This window comes from Chrysemys picta, chromosome 2, assembly GCF_011386835.1.
Source record: "Chrysemys picta bellii isolate R12L10 chromosome 2, ASM1138683v2, whole genome shotgun sequence".
NCBI classification, from domain to species: domain Eukaryota; kingdom Metazoa; phylum Chordata; order Testudines; family Emydidae; genus Chrysemys; species Chrysemys picta.
Window position 1 is genome coordinate 107,754,261 of NC_088792.1, and position 14,582 is coordinate 107,768,842.

General features: G+C 41.3%; 1 protein-coding gene across 50 annotated transcripts in view; it reads right to left on the reverse strand.

Annotated features, from left to right (window-relative positions):
* The window catches only part of COBL (cordon-bleu WH2 repeat protein), a 245,375-nt gene that overhangs the window by 131,392 nt on the left and 99,401 nt on the right, over positions 1 to 14,582 (reverse strand). For 30 of the 50 annotated variants that reach the window (XR_010598453.1, XM_065583955.1, XM_065583954.1 and 27 more), the window contains one exon: positions 11,053 to 11,136. The exons of the other annotated variants lie outside the window; for them this stretch is intronic. Coding sequence is in view for 28 of the 30 variants with exons in the window: in XM_065583955.1 (XP_065440027.1) it covers positions 11,053 to 11,136 (84 nt within the window). In the remaining 2 variants the exon portion in view is untranslated. The remainder of the gene's footprint in view (positions 1 to 11,052; positions 11,137 to 14,582) is intronic. 50 annotated transcript variants of the gene reach the window in all.

Sequence of the window (14,582 nt, forward strand, 5' to 3'; positions counted from 1 at the left end):
CAGACACTCATAACATTAGCAAAAAGAACAGGAGTACTTGTGGCACCTTAGAGACTAACAAATTTATTAAGCCTAACTTGATGGGCTTGAATAGAGACTGGGAATGGCTGAGCCATTACACACATTGAATCTGTTTCCCCATGTTAAGTATTTTCACACCTCTTGTCAAACTGTCTGTAATGGGCTATCTTGATTATCACTACAAAAGTTTTTTCTCTTAATTAATTAGCCTCTTAGAGTTCGTAGGACAACTCCCACCTTTTCATGTTCTCTGTATGTGTATATATATCTCCTTACTATATGTTCCATTCTATGCATCCGATGAAGTGGGCAGTAGTAGTAGTTAGTGTCTAAGGCCGTGGCTAAATTCGAAACTTCAAAGCTCTGCCGCGGGAGCGCTCCCACAGCAGCGCTTTGAAGTGCGAGGGGTTTAGTTTATAGCACTGGGCAGCGCTGGGGCACTGTTTACACTGGCGCTTTACAGCGCTGTAACTTGCTGCGCTCAGGGGTGTGTTTTTTCACACCCCTGAGCGAGAAAGTTGCAGCACTGTAAAGTGCCAGTGTAGCCATAGCCCAGGGTGCCTCAAGTACTCCTCTTCTTTTTGTGGATACAGACTAAGACGGCTGCTACTCTGAAACCTGTCATAACATTAGGTAAATGGGGACATCTCCCATCTCCGGCAGCTTTTGGAGAACATTTTCTGCCTCTTCTGCTGCCTGTTAGACAAACTCCCTTAAAGAAAACTTGTGTGTGTGGGGAGGGGGAGAATTTAAAGTGAATGGGAGGGTCAGAAATTGCAAAAATAAAAACAAAAAGTGTAAACAGAAACAAACAATTATTTACAACATGGTCACCATTATTACTGCGAGAGCTTTGCTACTGGCTGAAACAGTCACATCTCCTAGTGAAGGACAACAGAACCCTTAGCGCAGTTTACAGAAGTTGCAGCATATTAAGAGCAAAACATATTTTTAAAAGGTTGGCAGATGTTCTGGAATTTCTTGTTTATAGGAAAAACTTCCGTCCCTTGAGTTTAAAAGGGGACCACTAATGCTTACCAATGTCCACAAACTGTGGCATTAGCTATTAAATACCAGTATTGGTTACTTTTCAAACACCAGTGCAATAGTTTTCCACTACAAATCAACCCTACTTCGTATTTTAGAGTTGTACTGTGCTGTAATGTACGAATATTGATATAAACTCATACAAATACACAATAATAGACTGGCACATATAAAACATGGTAATGCACATTAATAACACTATGGGTTTGATTTTCAGATTGGACTCAAGCTGACCTCACTTTTTGCGCCTGTGAGTTCATATGAGAGGATGTCGTTTGTCATTTTAGACACAGAACTATCAGACTGTGCATCATAATGATATTGCAAGGTGTGACAGTGAGCGGATCAAGAGTGACTACAGGGCTCTGGGAGTACGGGTGAAGGAGTTTGGAGCGCAGGTGGTATTCTCTTCCATCCTTCCTGTCAATGGTAGGGGCCCGGGTAGAGACAGGTGCATCGTGGAGGTGAATGCTTGGCTGCGAAGATGGTGTCGCCAGGAGGGCTTTGGCTTCCTCGACCACGGGATGCTATTCGAGGAAGGACTGCTAGTCAGAGATGGTGTTCACCTTTCGAGGAGGGGAAAGACCCTATTTGGACACAGACTGGCTAACCTAGTGAGGAGGGCTTTAAACTAGGTTCGACAGTGACAGGTGAGCAAAGCCCACAGGTAAGTGGAGAACATGGAGACCTGGGAGATGGGTTGGAAATAGGAGGAAGCGTGGGCTATAATGGCAGACAGAAAGGAGGGTCAGAGCAAAACTGGGAGGCAAGATCAAATCAGGATCTTAGATGCCTAAATACAAATGTGAGAAGTATGGGTAATAAGCAAGAAGAACTGGAAGTGCTAATAAATAAGTACAACTATGACATTGTTGGCATCACCAAAACTTGGTGGGATAATACACATGATTGGAATGTTGGTGTGGATGGGTACAGCTTGCTCAGGAAGGATAGACGGGGGAAAGGGAGGAGGTGTTGCCTTGTATATTAAAAATGTACACACTTGGACTGAGGTGGAGATGGACATAGGAGACGGAAGTGTTGAGAATCTCTGGGTTAGGCTAAAAGGGGTAAAAAGCAAGGGTGATGTCATGCTAGGGGTCTACTACAGGCCACCTAACCAGGTGGAAGAGGTGGATGAGGCTTTTTTTAAACAACTAACAAAATCATCCAAAGCCCAAGATCTGGTGGTGATGGGGGACTTCAACTATCCAGATATATGTTGGGAAAATAACACAGTGGGGCATAGACTATCCAATAAGTTCTTGGACTGCATTGCAGACAACTTTTTATTTCAGAAGGTTGAAAAAGCTACTGGGGGGAAGCTGTTCTAGACTTGATTTTAACAAATAGGGAGGAACTCGTTGAAAATTGGAAAGTAGCTTGGGTGAAAGTGATCATGAAATCATAGAGTTCACAATTCTAAGGAAGGGTAGAAAGGAGTACAGCAAAATAGAGACGATGGATTTCAAGAAGGCGGATTTTCTTAAGCTCAGAGATCTGAAAGGTAAGGTCCCATGGGAATCAAGACTGAGGGGAAAAACGACTGAGGAGAGTTGGCAATTTTTCAAAGGGACACTATTAAGGGCCCAAAAGCAAGCTATTCCGCTGGGTAGGAAAGATAGAAACTGTGGCAAAAGACCACCTTGGCTTAACCACGAGATCTTGCATGATCTAAAAAATAAAAAGGAGACATATAAAAATGGAAACTAGGACTAATTACAAAGGATGAATATAGGCAAACAGCACAGGAATGCAGGGGCAAGATTAGAAAGGCAAAGGCATAAAATGAGCTCAAACTAGCTACGGGAATGAAGGGAAACAAGAAGACTTTTTATCAATACATCAGAAGCAAGAGGAAGACCAAAGACAGGGTAGGCCCACTGCTCAGTGAGGAGGGAGAAACAGTAACAGGAAACTTGGAAATGGCAGAGATGCTTAATGACTTCTTTGTTTCGGACATCACCGAGAAGTCTGAAGGAATGCCTAACATAGTGAATGCTAATGGGAAGGGGGTAGGTTTAGCAGATAAAATAAAAAAAGAACAAGTTAAAAATCACTTAGAAAAGTTAGATGCCTGCAAGTCACCAGGGCCTGATGAAATGCATCCTAGAATACTCAAGGAGCTAACAGAGGAGCCTCTAGCTATTATCTTTGGAAAATCATGGGAGACAGGAGAGATTCCATAAGGCTGGAAAAGGGCAAACATAGTGCCCATCTACAAAAAGGGAAATAAAAACAACCCAGGAAACTACAGACCAGTTAGTTTGACTTCCGTGCCAGGGACGATAATGGATCAAGTAATTAAGGAAATCATCTGCAAACACTTGGAAGGTGGTAAGGTGATAGGGAACAGCCAGCATGGATTTGTAAAGAACAAATCATGTCAAACTAATCTGATAGCTTTCTTTGATAGGATAATGAGTCTTGTGGATAAGGGAGAAGCGGTGGATGTGGTATACCTAGACTTTAGTAAGGCATTTGATACGGTCTTGTATGATATTCTTATAGATAAACTAGGCAAATACAACTTAGATGGGGCTACTATAAGATGGGTGCATAACGGGCTGGATAACCGTACTCAGAGAGTAGTTATTAATGGTTCCCAATCCTGCTGGAAAGGTATAACGAGGGGGGTTCTGCAGGGGTCTGTTTTGGGACCGTCTCTGTTCAATATCGTCATCAACGACTTAGATATTGGCATAGAAAGTACGCTTATTAAGTTTGCAGATGATACCAAACTGGGAGGGATTGCAACTGCTTTGGAGGATAGGGTCAAAATTCAAAATGATCTGGACAAATTGGAGAAATGGTCTGAGGTAAACAGGATGAAGTTTAATAAAGACAAATGCAAAGTGCTCCACTTAGGAAGGAACAATCAGTTTCACACATACAGAATGGGAAGAGACTGTCTAGGAAGGAGTATGGCAGAAAGGGATCTAGGGGTTATAGTGGACCACAAGCTAAATATGAGTCAACAGTGTGATGCTGTTGCAAAAAAAGCAAACATGATTCTGGGATGCATTAACAGGTATGTTGTGAGCAAGACACGAGAAGTCATTCTTCTGCTCTACTCTGCTCTGGTTAGGCCTCAGCTGGAGTATTGTGTCCAGTTCTGGGCACCGCATTTCAAGAAAGATGTGGAGAAATTGGAGAGGGTCCAGAGAAGAGCAACAAGAATGATTAAAGGTCTTGAGAACATGACCTATGAAGGAAGGCTGAAAGAATTGGGTTTGTTTAGTTTGGAAAAGAGAAGACTGAGTGGATACATGATAGCAGTTTTCAGGTATCTAAAAGGGTGTCATAAGGAGGTGGGAGAAAACTTGTTCATCTTAGCCTCTAAGGATAGAACAAGAAGCAATGGGTTTAGACTGCAACAAGGGAGGTTTAGGTTGGACATTAGGAAAAAGTTCCTAACTGTCAGGGTGGTTAAACATTGGAATAAACTGCCTAGGGAGGTTGTGAAATCTCCATCTCTGGAGATATTTAAGAGTAGGTTAGATAAATGTCTATTAGGGATGGTCTAAACAGTATTTGGTCCTGCCATGAGGGCAGAGGACTGAACTCGATGACCTCTCGAGGTCCCTTTCACAGTCTTATGAATAGCAAGATTAGTTGGCTCAAATTATTCACAATGGCTAACTTCAGGCATACAAAGGAAGGCCAGATTTTAAAAAGCTTGCTCTGTATGTGCTGAAGGAAATCTCTGAACATTATTCCTCTGAAATCATCTTCCTAAACCACAGAAACCTTGTGTGATAAGATTTTGTGCTGAAGTTTCAAAACCTCTGACAAAATGCCTGGCTGTGCTTTTATTAAGTATTTTTTTCCAAACTGATTTATAACATAAACAAATTCCACATTAGAGATATATGTGATTCAGCACTTGGGATACGTTGCTGCCTTGTGATTTATGAAACTATTAGGACCCTCCAAAATAAACATAACTAATTTTAGCTCTTGCTGGTAGGAGTATCAGGTTTCATTTAGATTAGCTGTTCTTTGGAGGATAGTGACACCATGTGGCAAAAATTACTCTATACACGTACTCCCATTTCTTGCAGGCTGTTCTAAATTCCAACTTAAAGACAATAATCCTTCTGAATAGAGCAGTGGCTCTCAACCTTTCCAGACTACTGTACCCCTTTCAGGAGTCTGATTTGTCTTGCGTACCCCCAAGTTTCACCTCACTTAAAAACTACTTGCTTACAAAATCAGACATAAAAACACAGAAGTGTCACAGTACACTATTACTGAAAAATTGCTTGCTTTCTCATTTTTACCATATAATCATGAAATAAATCAAATGGAATATAAATATTGTACTTACATTTCAATATATAGTATACAGAGCAGTATAAATAAAGCATTGTCTGTATGAAATTTTAGTTTCTACGGACTTTGCTAGTGCTTTTTATGTAGCCTTTTGTAAAACTAGACAAATATCTGGATGAGTTGATGTACCCCCTGGAAAATCCGCCAGGGGTATGCATACCCCTGGTTGAGAACCACTGGAATAGAAAGAAAAGTATAACAAACTGTTCCAAATGTGCTGTGACTTCTGACTACCATGTTTGTTTGCATGTAAATACATACTCTCTCTCTCTCTCTCTATATATATATATATATTCACACACACACACACACACACACACACACACACACTTTTCAGTAATTTGTTCACTTTACAAAACATCATATTAGGTCTATGCATGTCTGTTTTTTAGTTCTGCACAGAGCTGACAGATCCAGCTCACAAAGAGGAAAATTAAGGAAGATATTTTTGTTTCATTTAGAATATTTACTTCATTATAAAAGTAAAAGATTGTATAGGAATAAAGCCTTATGTGTTTGATGGGTGCTGTAGACCACTAAGAAAAATTCTCTTTTCTTACTTTGTATACATTCTGTATCTCTGTGGGATTACACTTTCCTCCTACCTTTATCTCCCCTTATTTTTACTGATGCCAGCAACACATGTCCTTTCTCCTTTATTTTGTCTGATTCCCCCCATTGGTTTAAAAGAGAATTTTCCCTTATCCTGTCAATGACTACCTACTTGGTGGTGGTATTAATGGCTCCAAACAAATTTGTATAAACATGGCACTGAATACTGTTTGACTGCTAAAATGAATATACAACCATAGGAGTCGACTCCAGGGGTGCTCTGGGGCTGGAGCACCCATGGGGAAAAATTGGTGGGTGCTCTGCACCCCCCGGCAGCTCCCCGCCCCAGCTCACCTCTGCCTCTGCTCTGCCTCCTCCCCTGAGCGCGCCGCGTGCCCGCTTTTCCCGCCAGCTCCCAGCGCTTGCGCCACGAAACAGGAGTTGGGGCGGGAACTTTGGGGAAGGGGTTGGAATGGGGGCAGGGCAGGGGTGGGGAAAGGGTGGAGTTGGTTCAATTCCCCATCTGTAAAATGGGGATAATTGTACTTCTCTACTTCACAGGAGTATTCTGAGGATCAGCACATTAAAGAGTCTGAGGTGCTCAGATACTATGGTAATGGGGGCCATATGAGTATTGTAGATAGAGCTCTGCTGTTCAAAGGGCATTGACCAGGAGCTTCCAAAACCCTCTTTTCCACTCACCCCTCAAAGGCATGACATTGCAATGACCTTTTCTTTGGCAGCCAATGCTGAACAAAGCTCCCTCATGGGCCCACCATTGCTTTTCCTTGTGCCACCCAGAAGGGAATCTCTGAAGAGTCAGGGAAGATATTCTCTCCTTGCAGATCCAGAGCATATACCAGCTTGCCTTTGCTCTGTCACCTGCTCACCCTGGTGGCTCGGCACCAAATTTGAAACCCATGCTCTGGGGCAATGCAAAATGCTTTGAGGATGACACAGAATTGCAAAAAGCAACAGACAGTCCTGTGGCACCTTTAAGACTAACAGATGTATTGGAGCATAAGCTTTCGTGGGTGAATGCCCACTTCGTCGGATGCATGTGGGCATTCCCCCATGAAAGCTTATGCTCCAATACATCTGTTAGTCTTAAAGGTGCCACAGGACTCTCTGTTGCTTTTTACAGATCCAGACTAACACGGCTACCCCTCTGATACTTGACAGAATTGCCAATAACTCTGAAGGGAGTCTTAAAGGGAATTATAGTAGAGGAAACACCTAACAGAGGACATTCTGAGAAAATTAATATCTTCCATTTATAACACTTCTCAGCCTACAGGATCCCAAAATATCTTTCTAATTTAGGGCTGACCCTGATGTTCTCACTCATATCAACTAGTATTTTACTTCAATGGGACCATTAGTGGAGTAAGCTGCTATTCAATATGATAAGGGTTTTAGCGTCTGGCCCATAAGGAGCTATATATATATGATAATTTCACTGACTACTGAAATGCATCCACCTCTGTGTTGTGGCAGAGCAGCTGTTCTACAAGGCAAGACTACATGAGAAACTGGGACTTGAAATGAAGAGCAACACTGTATCTAATGAAAAATGCAAAAATTTAGATAGGTAGGTAGGTAGGTAAATAGGTAGATTGTAATTGGCTGAGCTGGAATTTGGCTACGACACCAGAATTAATATCCTTATTCTTAAACAAAAAGAGTGTAATGGAATCCTTAATGCAAGTGATCATGAGCTTGGTTTTATGTCACATCTGAATGATGATGCTTACTCAGTGCCATGGTGGGGTGGACACTGACTCACAGGGAAAAGTGTCATGTATGGAGTCATTAACTCCACCTTCTTAAGCACCTAGCAGTTCCTCTCCAATGTATTGATCTGGAGTGGCCCTTCTTACATCTGCAGGTCACAAATAATACCAACTATGCTCAACTATTATTCTTTACAAATAGTAATTAAAATAATTAGTAAGCATAAAATAAAAGGCAAGCTATACTTAAGAGGACTTTCACAATGTTTAGAAACCAAATCTTATTTCTTCCTAAATGTGTGTATTATCAGAGCCCACGGCCTCTTAGTTCTGCCAGCCTGTATCTTTCATAAATCATTCATTTGAAAGGAGAGTAATTTAAAAAGAGTAAAGAAACCAGTTTGTGGTCATATATACTTTAGCAGACCTATATATATCTAATCTCAACTATCCCAAGACTAGATTTAGTTTTCTATCAGATGTCTGGTGTTACATACTATGCAATGATTGAGTTAGAAAGAAATGTATTATTGGAATCTAGAGTTTAAAAGCTACAATAAAACAGTTTTTATTATTATTAATATTAATACATATTAATTAAGTCCCATTCCCATCAAGTATATACCTGAAAAATGATGAGTGACTAGCAAGAACACAAAATAGAAAAAATATAAACAAAAATGCAATGTGGTCCAATACACATCAGCTCTAGGGTTTAAACATGTTGATAGCTAATTCTGTCTCCTTTACATAAAAAAAATAAATACCTACAGTTCTCTGATGTTGAATGTTCATAGATATTATGGTCAGAGGGATCATTTTAATCTCTAGTTTGACCTGCTTCGTAACACAGGCTGTACAGTTTCACTAAATAGTTCCTGCGTCAAGCCCTGGCTGCAGGGCCGGCTCCAGGGTTTTGGCCGCCCCAAGCAGCCACACACACACACACACACACAAAAAAGCCGCGATCGCGATCTGCGGCGGCAATTCGGCGGAAGGTCCTTCGCTCCTAGCGGGAGTGAGGGACCGTCCGCCGAATTGCCGCCGAATAGCTGGACCTGCCGCCCCTGTCCGGAGTGGCCGCCCCAAGCAACAGCTTGCCAAGCTGGTGCCTGGAGCCGGCCCTGCCTGGCTGAGCTACAGCATACCTTTTAGAAAAACATCCAATCTCTATTTAAAGATATCAATTTATGGAGAATCCACCACAACCCTAAATAACTTGTTCCAATGATTAATTACCTTTAGTATAAAACATTTGCACTCTATTTCTAGTGCGAATTGTTCTCGCTTCAGCCTCCAGCAATCAGATTTTGTTATGACTTTGTGCTAGATTAAAAAGCCCCTTACTATTAGAAATATTCTCTCCATGTAAGGCCATGTAGACCATGGTAAAGTCATTTTGTAACCTTCTCTTTGTCAAGTTGAGTCGTTTGAGTTTCTTTAGGCTATAATGCCAGGTCTTCAGCAGGTAAAAAGATGTGTTCTTTACTTGTGTTAGCTTTCAAGTGGTGACACCCTAAAGAAGACGAGAGAGTTTGTAGTTTTCATACATGAACAATTTGAGTTAAAGGGTATACCGCAATCTGCTAACTCATGTTAAAACTACAAACTGCCTTGTCTCCGCTAGGATTTTACCTTGTTTTAGTTATCACCTTTTTTACCTAGTGAAGGCACACCGTAAAAGGCATGTTTCCAGACCACAAGTTATTGCAGCTCTTTTCTGAAGTTTTTCCCACTGGTTTCAGATACATGCGTTTGGATGGAGATGCAATACTGCTGAGCAGACTACTTACACTTCTCATTATATGAATTTTCTGAGGAACAACTCGCATACTTATATTTTAAGCATGTGCATAAATTTTATCAGGATGCGAAGTAACATAGAAAGCTAGCTGCAAATGCGTGAAGCAGTGAACAATACCCACATTGTACTTGAAGATTAATTGCTCTTTGGAGGAAAAAAAATAAAGGATTAATCACTTGACCTAAAAACGTTCCAGTTATTGAACATTGGCACATTACCTCTGATTTTAAGATTTGTTTGTACCTGAAGTTATATTGTTGTGATTTTAAAAGAAATAGTTAGTGTTTGGGGTAATTTTTAAAACTGTTCTTTTCTTCCAGTGTCATAAAGTGTGATTCAATCAGTCACACCCCATACAAAAAGAAACGTAAGCATGTAGGCCCAGGGATAGCACAAAGTGTAAATGAAGGAACTCTGGCTATGTCTTATTGCAAAAAAGTGTGGTTTATAGTCAGATAGTTGTCTCAATGTAAAATCCTTGTGTAGACAAGGCACAGATAGGTGTTATCCAGATGTTGCTAGTTGAAGTCAACTCTATACCTCTTATCAGGGGTGTACTTTGACTAGTTACATCCATATAAAAACCATCTTTGCCTCCACTAGGTCTTTACATACCCTTTTTGAAGTGAAAATATGGCCTATACCCCACCTATCCTGTAACACCATCATTGCCTTTTCTGTCCCTGCCCCTGTAATTGAGAAAATTCTCTCTGGACTTATTGAACTACAGTTTTCAAATCTATCATCCACCCACTCCTGCCATATGTGCTCCATCCATTGCTCCTGTCTTGGCCTCTTTTTCACGACTGTCCCCATTTCAAAATTGCTCTATCATTTGTTCTGCCTCAATGATCTGACATTTTCTTCCCACCCCTTCCTCTTAGCCAATGAGCTGCACAGTTTCAGCCTGAGCATCACCTCCCCAGACACTCCTTCCTGTCTCACTAAGGGGCTGTGAGAGCTCAGCCTCATGTTTCAGTCATCTGAGATGTCATCAATATGGTCTTGTAAAGATTTTGAAAAGTCCTCCAACAAAAAGGTAATTATTGTGATTAATAATTAGTTCATAGATTATAAGGCCAAAAGAGACAACAGTGAGCATCTAGTCTGATATCTGGTATAATCAGTTAGCGTCTAGGTTCTCCAACTATCTTGCCACAGTCATCTATCAGAAAGAGCACCTGATATTTCTAATGTTAAAAACAAAAGCAAAATATCATTTATAAAAAGTATTTGGAGCCACACTGATGCACCAAAAAGGAGTGCACCAGGCCACAAATGAAACTTATTATTTGTACTCAGTTCAGCATTACAGTCCTTGGGTAAAATCCTGGCTACACTGAAGTCATTGAGAGTTTTATTTGAAGACACCGTGTTGCATTTTAGGTGGTCAGAAAAGCCTGAACTGTATGTTAAGACATCCAAGTATTGGGGCAACCACACTATAAAGCTCACTACTGCTACTTTTTTTAGTCAAGCAGCTGGAATAGCGTCTGCTGATCTGAACAGTCTAAGGAGGCAGAAGCAGCAAGAGCATCTATAAGCCATGTTAGTACTTACATCCAAGCTCCTTTCACTAGCAGTTGTAGAACTAAAACCATCCTCATCCCCATAGTTACCGTCCAGCCTCAAACGATCTTCTGTCTGCAATACAAACAAGCAGCCTATACCAACATGGGAAAACAAACAAAACAAGGCGTAACTGTGCCAAATTAAAGCACCAAATCTGGGCAAGACCAGGACATTCAACTAGCACAGCTGCATTGGACTTCTTTTTTTTAAAGAAATATTGACTAGTTTGCAAGATCTCCCTAGTATAGCCAAGACCAGAGAAACATATGAACAGAGAAACCTAGGAACAGCAGAAAAAACAAACAAATGCAGGAATTATTCAGCACGATGAAAGAAAAGATGAGCTCGTAGAAAATGGATACTGAAGAACAAGGATCACATTGCCACTGATTCTCCTGGGTGCACAGGGGAAGGGGCGCATGCAAGGGACAAGCACAACATCTGTCTCTGTGAGTAGGTACTACTCATCTTTGCTGATTCCAATGAGCAGACTGGCCAAGAGAGGGGTGGGGAGAAACTGAGCTGTGGCCCTGCAACCCCTTCACAATAGCCTGCAGAGTAGAGCAATAAGCAGCCCTATGGTCCCTGTAGGGCCGGTGCAGCTGCGTTTGGCTCCCTTATGCAGGGCTTTGTGCAAAGCATACAATCTAGCCCTAAATGTAAAGTGTGTGCAAATCAGAATGAATCTAAATACTTGGGAAGCAGAAAATCAAGCAGCGAATAAAGTCTTGAATGGAATCTTGAGAATGGAAGGCAAGAGAATTGTGACTTGAGAAAGACCACTGTAAAAGGATAGAAATTGCTTATCTTCAGTGTTAGCAACAGGTAAGAACTGTTAATTGGATTTTTAAAATATATTTTTCATGCTTTATTTATAAAGTGTCTGGTTTCTCAGACTGTGTGTAGCCAGTGACCCAGGTAGTGAAGACAAGAATCAGGACCGGGATTCCTTTAAGCTCCTTTGAAAATCACAGCCAAGAATGTGTTTTTCTTTTGTCCCTAGTTTATGAACACTAGAGAGAGAAAGGAGTTTGGAATCCTGCATAGCTCATGAATAACCTCATCCCCATCCCCACTGGATGTCATAAAACCAAGATTGTAATCATAGAAATGTTGCAAGTCAAACCTGAGGAGAACCAAGTGGAATACCAAGAGCACACAATTCACAGCAGAGATTTTTTTTTAAAGTAAAAATTATATGCATAGTAATATATTATAAACAAGCCATCCAGAGGAAGGATGGTCCTGCAGTTAAGTCATTGGACCTCCCCCTGGGTTCAGTTCCCTAGTTTGTTATATACTTTCTGCTGGGCAAGTCTTCTTGGTGCTTTAGTTCTTTACCTGTAAAGTAGGGATAATTTTCTCATAGAGGATAGCAACACTTGCTTGACCTGCTTCCCATCCCTTAAAACTACCAATTTGCAGGTGTAACCAATAAGAATTTTCAGATGGATCCAGAAGCTCAACTCAGGACAGATTTTCAAAAGCGGTCAGCATCCAGCAGTTCCCATTGTTCTCAATGGAGCTACCGGCTGCTAAACTCTTACAAATATCTAACCCCAACTGTGGTTGCTGAAAACTTCTGACAGCCTAATTGAGCATTTTAGAAAATCTGACCCTAGGACACTGGCCGGGTTTAAGCGAAATACCAGTGAAGTACAAGCACATATTTCTTAGTAGTAGTTAATCAAATATATTTATGAACTTCAGAGTTTACTGCTCCTGCCTTAGGACCAATTGAGACTTTGGGCTATAGAAACATGAAACAAAGTATTCCTTTTCTACCCTGGTATTATACAGGGGTGAACTTTATAGTACTTTATTATCCCATTCAATTGGGAGTGAACACTGTATCCAAGGTTACCAAAAGTTTCAGTTATAACCTGGTGTTTTCACACGTTCCCGACTTTCTGAAAAATTCACCTGCAAGTTTCCTGCATAGTCCCTGTGACCAAGTGTTTTTAGAAAAGTTTCTTCATCAGTGTTTGAGTTCTGCAAGGAAGAAAAAAAATATTCCCCACACTTTTCCCTTTCAGAACTTTACTGCTACATTTTCCTCCTCAGTTACGTTAAAAACGCTTGAAATTTGACAGTTGTCATAAAATGTTGGCCCCAGTGAAGTTAATGGCAAAACTGTCAGCGGGGTCAGGATTATTGTGAGTCTCACCAATATTTGATATTTTTCTTAAAAGCTCCAGGATTCATGTGATTAGGTGAGAAACTCAGCTTTAATTTAAGAAAAAAGGTTCCAGCTCTCATAGTTGTAGAGAAAAGCTTAAAAAATTGACCCAAGTGCACCCTAAAGGCTCAGAAACAAGGTGGCAAAGAAAATGAGCCCCCCAATTTTTTTTTTAAATATCTCATGATTTTTAAGCCAGTCTCATGATTTTGGAATGCTTGGGCTTGGCAATACTGCAGCTGTGCAGAAATTAATAAAGTTAAAAAATATATAAAATTGGCTGCTGTGTATGCACAGTATAAACTTTCCAGTATAAGTTTGCACTTATAAAAAATGTGCTGTACATATGCAAGTTCTTTCCTAAACACACTCTGATCAGTATTGGTTATTAATGACTTACGTTCTTATGCTACATCACCATCCTTACCCCTGTCACAATGGAATGGTCTGTTAATAAGAACGCTACATGCTTATCTAGGGTCAGATTTTCAAAAGAGCCCATTAACATTGGATGCCTTCCTTTTTGGTTGCCCAGTGTGGGACCTCTGGATTCTGGTTTTTCAGAGGCTGAACAGACACAGCTCCTATTAATTTAACATGGAATTATGGTATCTATCCACTACATGCAAGTGGATACATATAGGTGGACTGTTATGCCCACAAGGAGTCTCCCTAACTTTTATGAGATGCTGCAGGAGCATAAGAGTTTGCCCATGCATCTCTTTGAAGGAATGGGGTCTTAGGTGCGCTATCCTTGTAGATTAGGAGCTAGATTTTCAATTACATAGGTACTCACATATTGATGTATGCATACAACACCTGATTCGCACACACCCAGCCCCCATATGAACTTACAAACTGGGGTGTGTATGGCTGCAGAGTCTACATGTGCCCAAGCTGGGCATAAGTCAAGTCCTCTTCTAAAGCTCCTCCTAAATCTATTGGTATATAGCAGGGGTAGCCAAACTTACTGGCCCTCCGAGCTGCATATGACAATCTTCAGAAGTTTGAGACTAAGGAACACCTGACGGGAGCCGTGGCTCGGGGCTTCAGCCCCACTCCTGCTGAAGACCCGAGCCCTGGCAGATGTGCCCCACAGGGCTGAAGCCCCAAAAACCCCTCTCCCCGCTGGATAGAAGCCCCTACTCCACCACCTCACTGCAAGGCAGAAGAGGTCTTGAGCTCCACCCCCACAAGTCTGGTAGGTGGAGAATGGGGCAGGGGGACAAGGGGCCTGGGAACCGCATTTTAATGGTAAAAGAGCCGTATATGCCTCGCGAGCCACAGTTTGGCCACACCTGCTATACAGTACCCTTCATGCTAGAGTGGATTAAGGCAG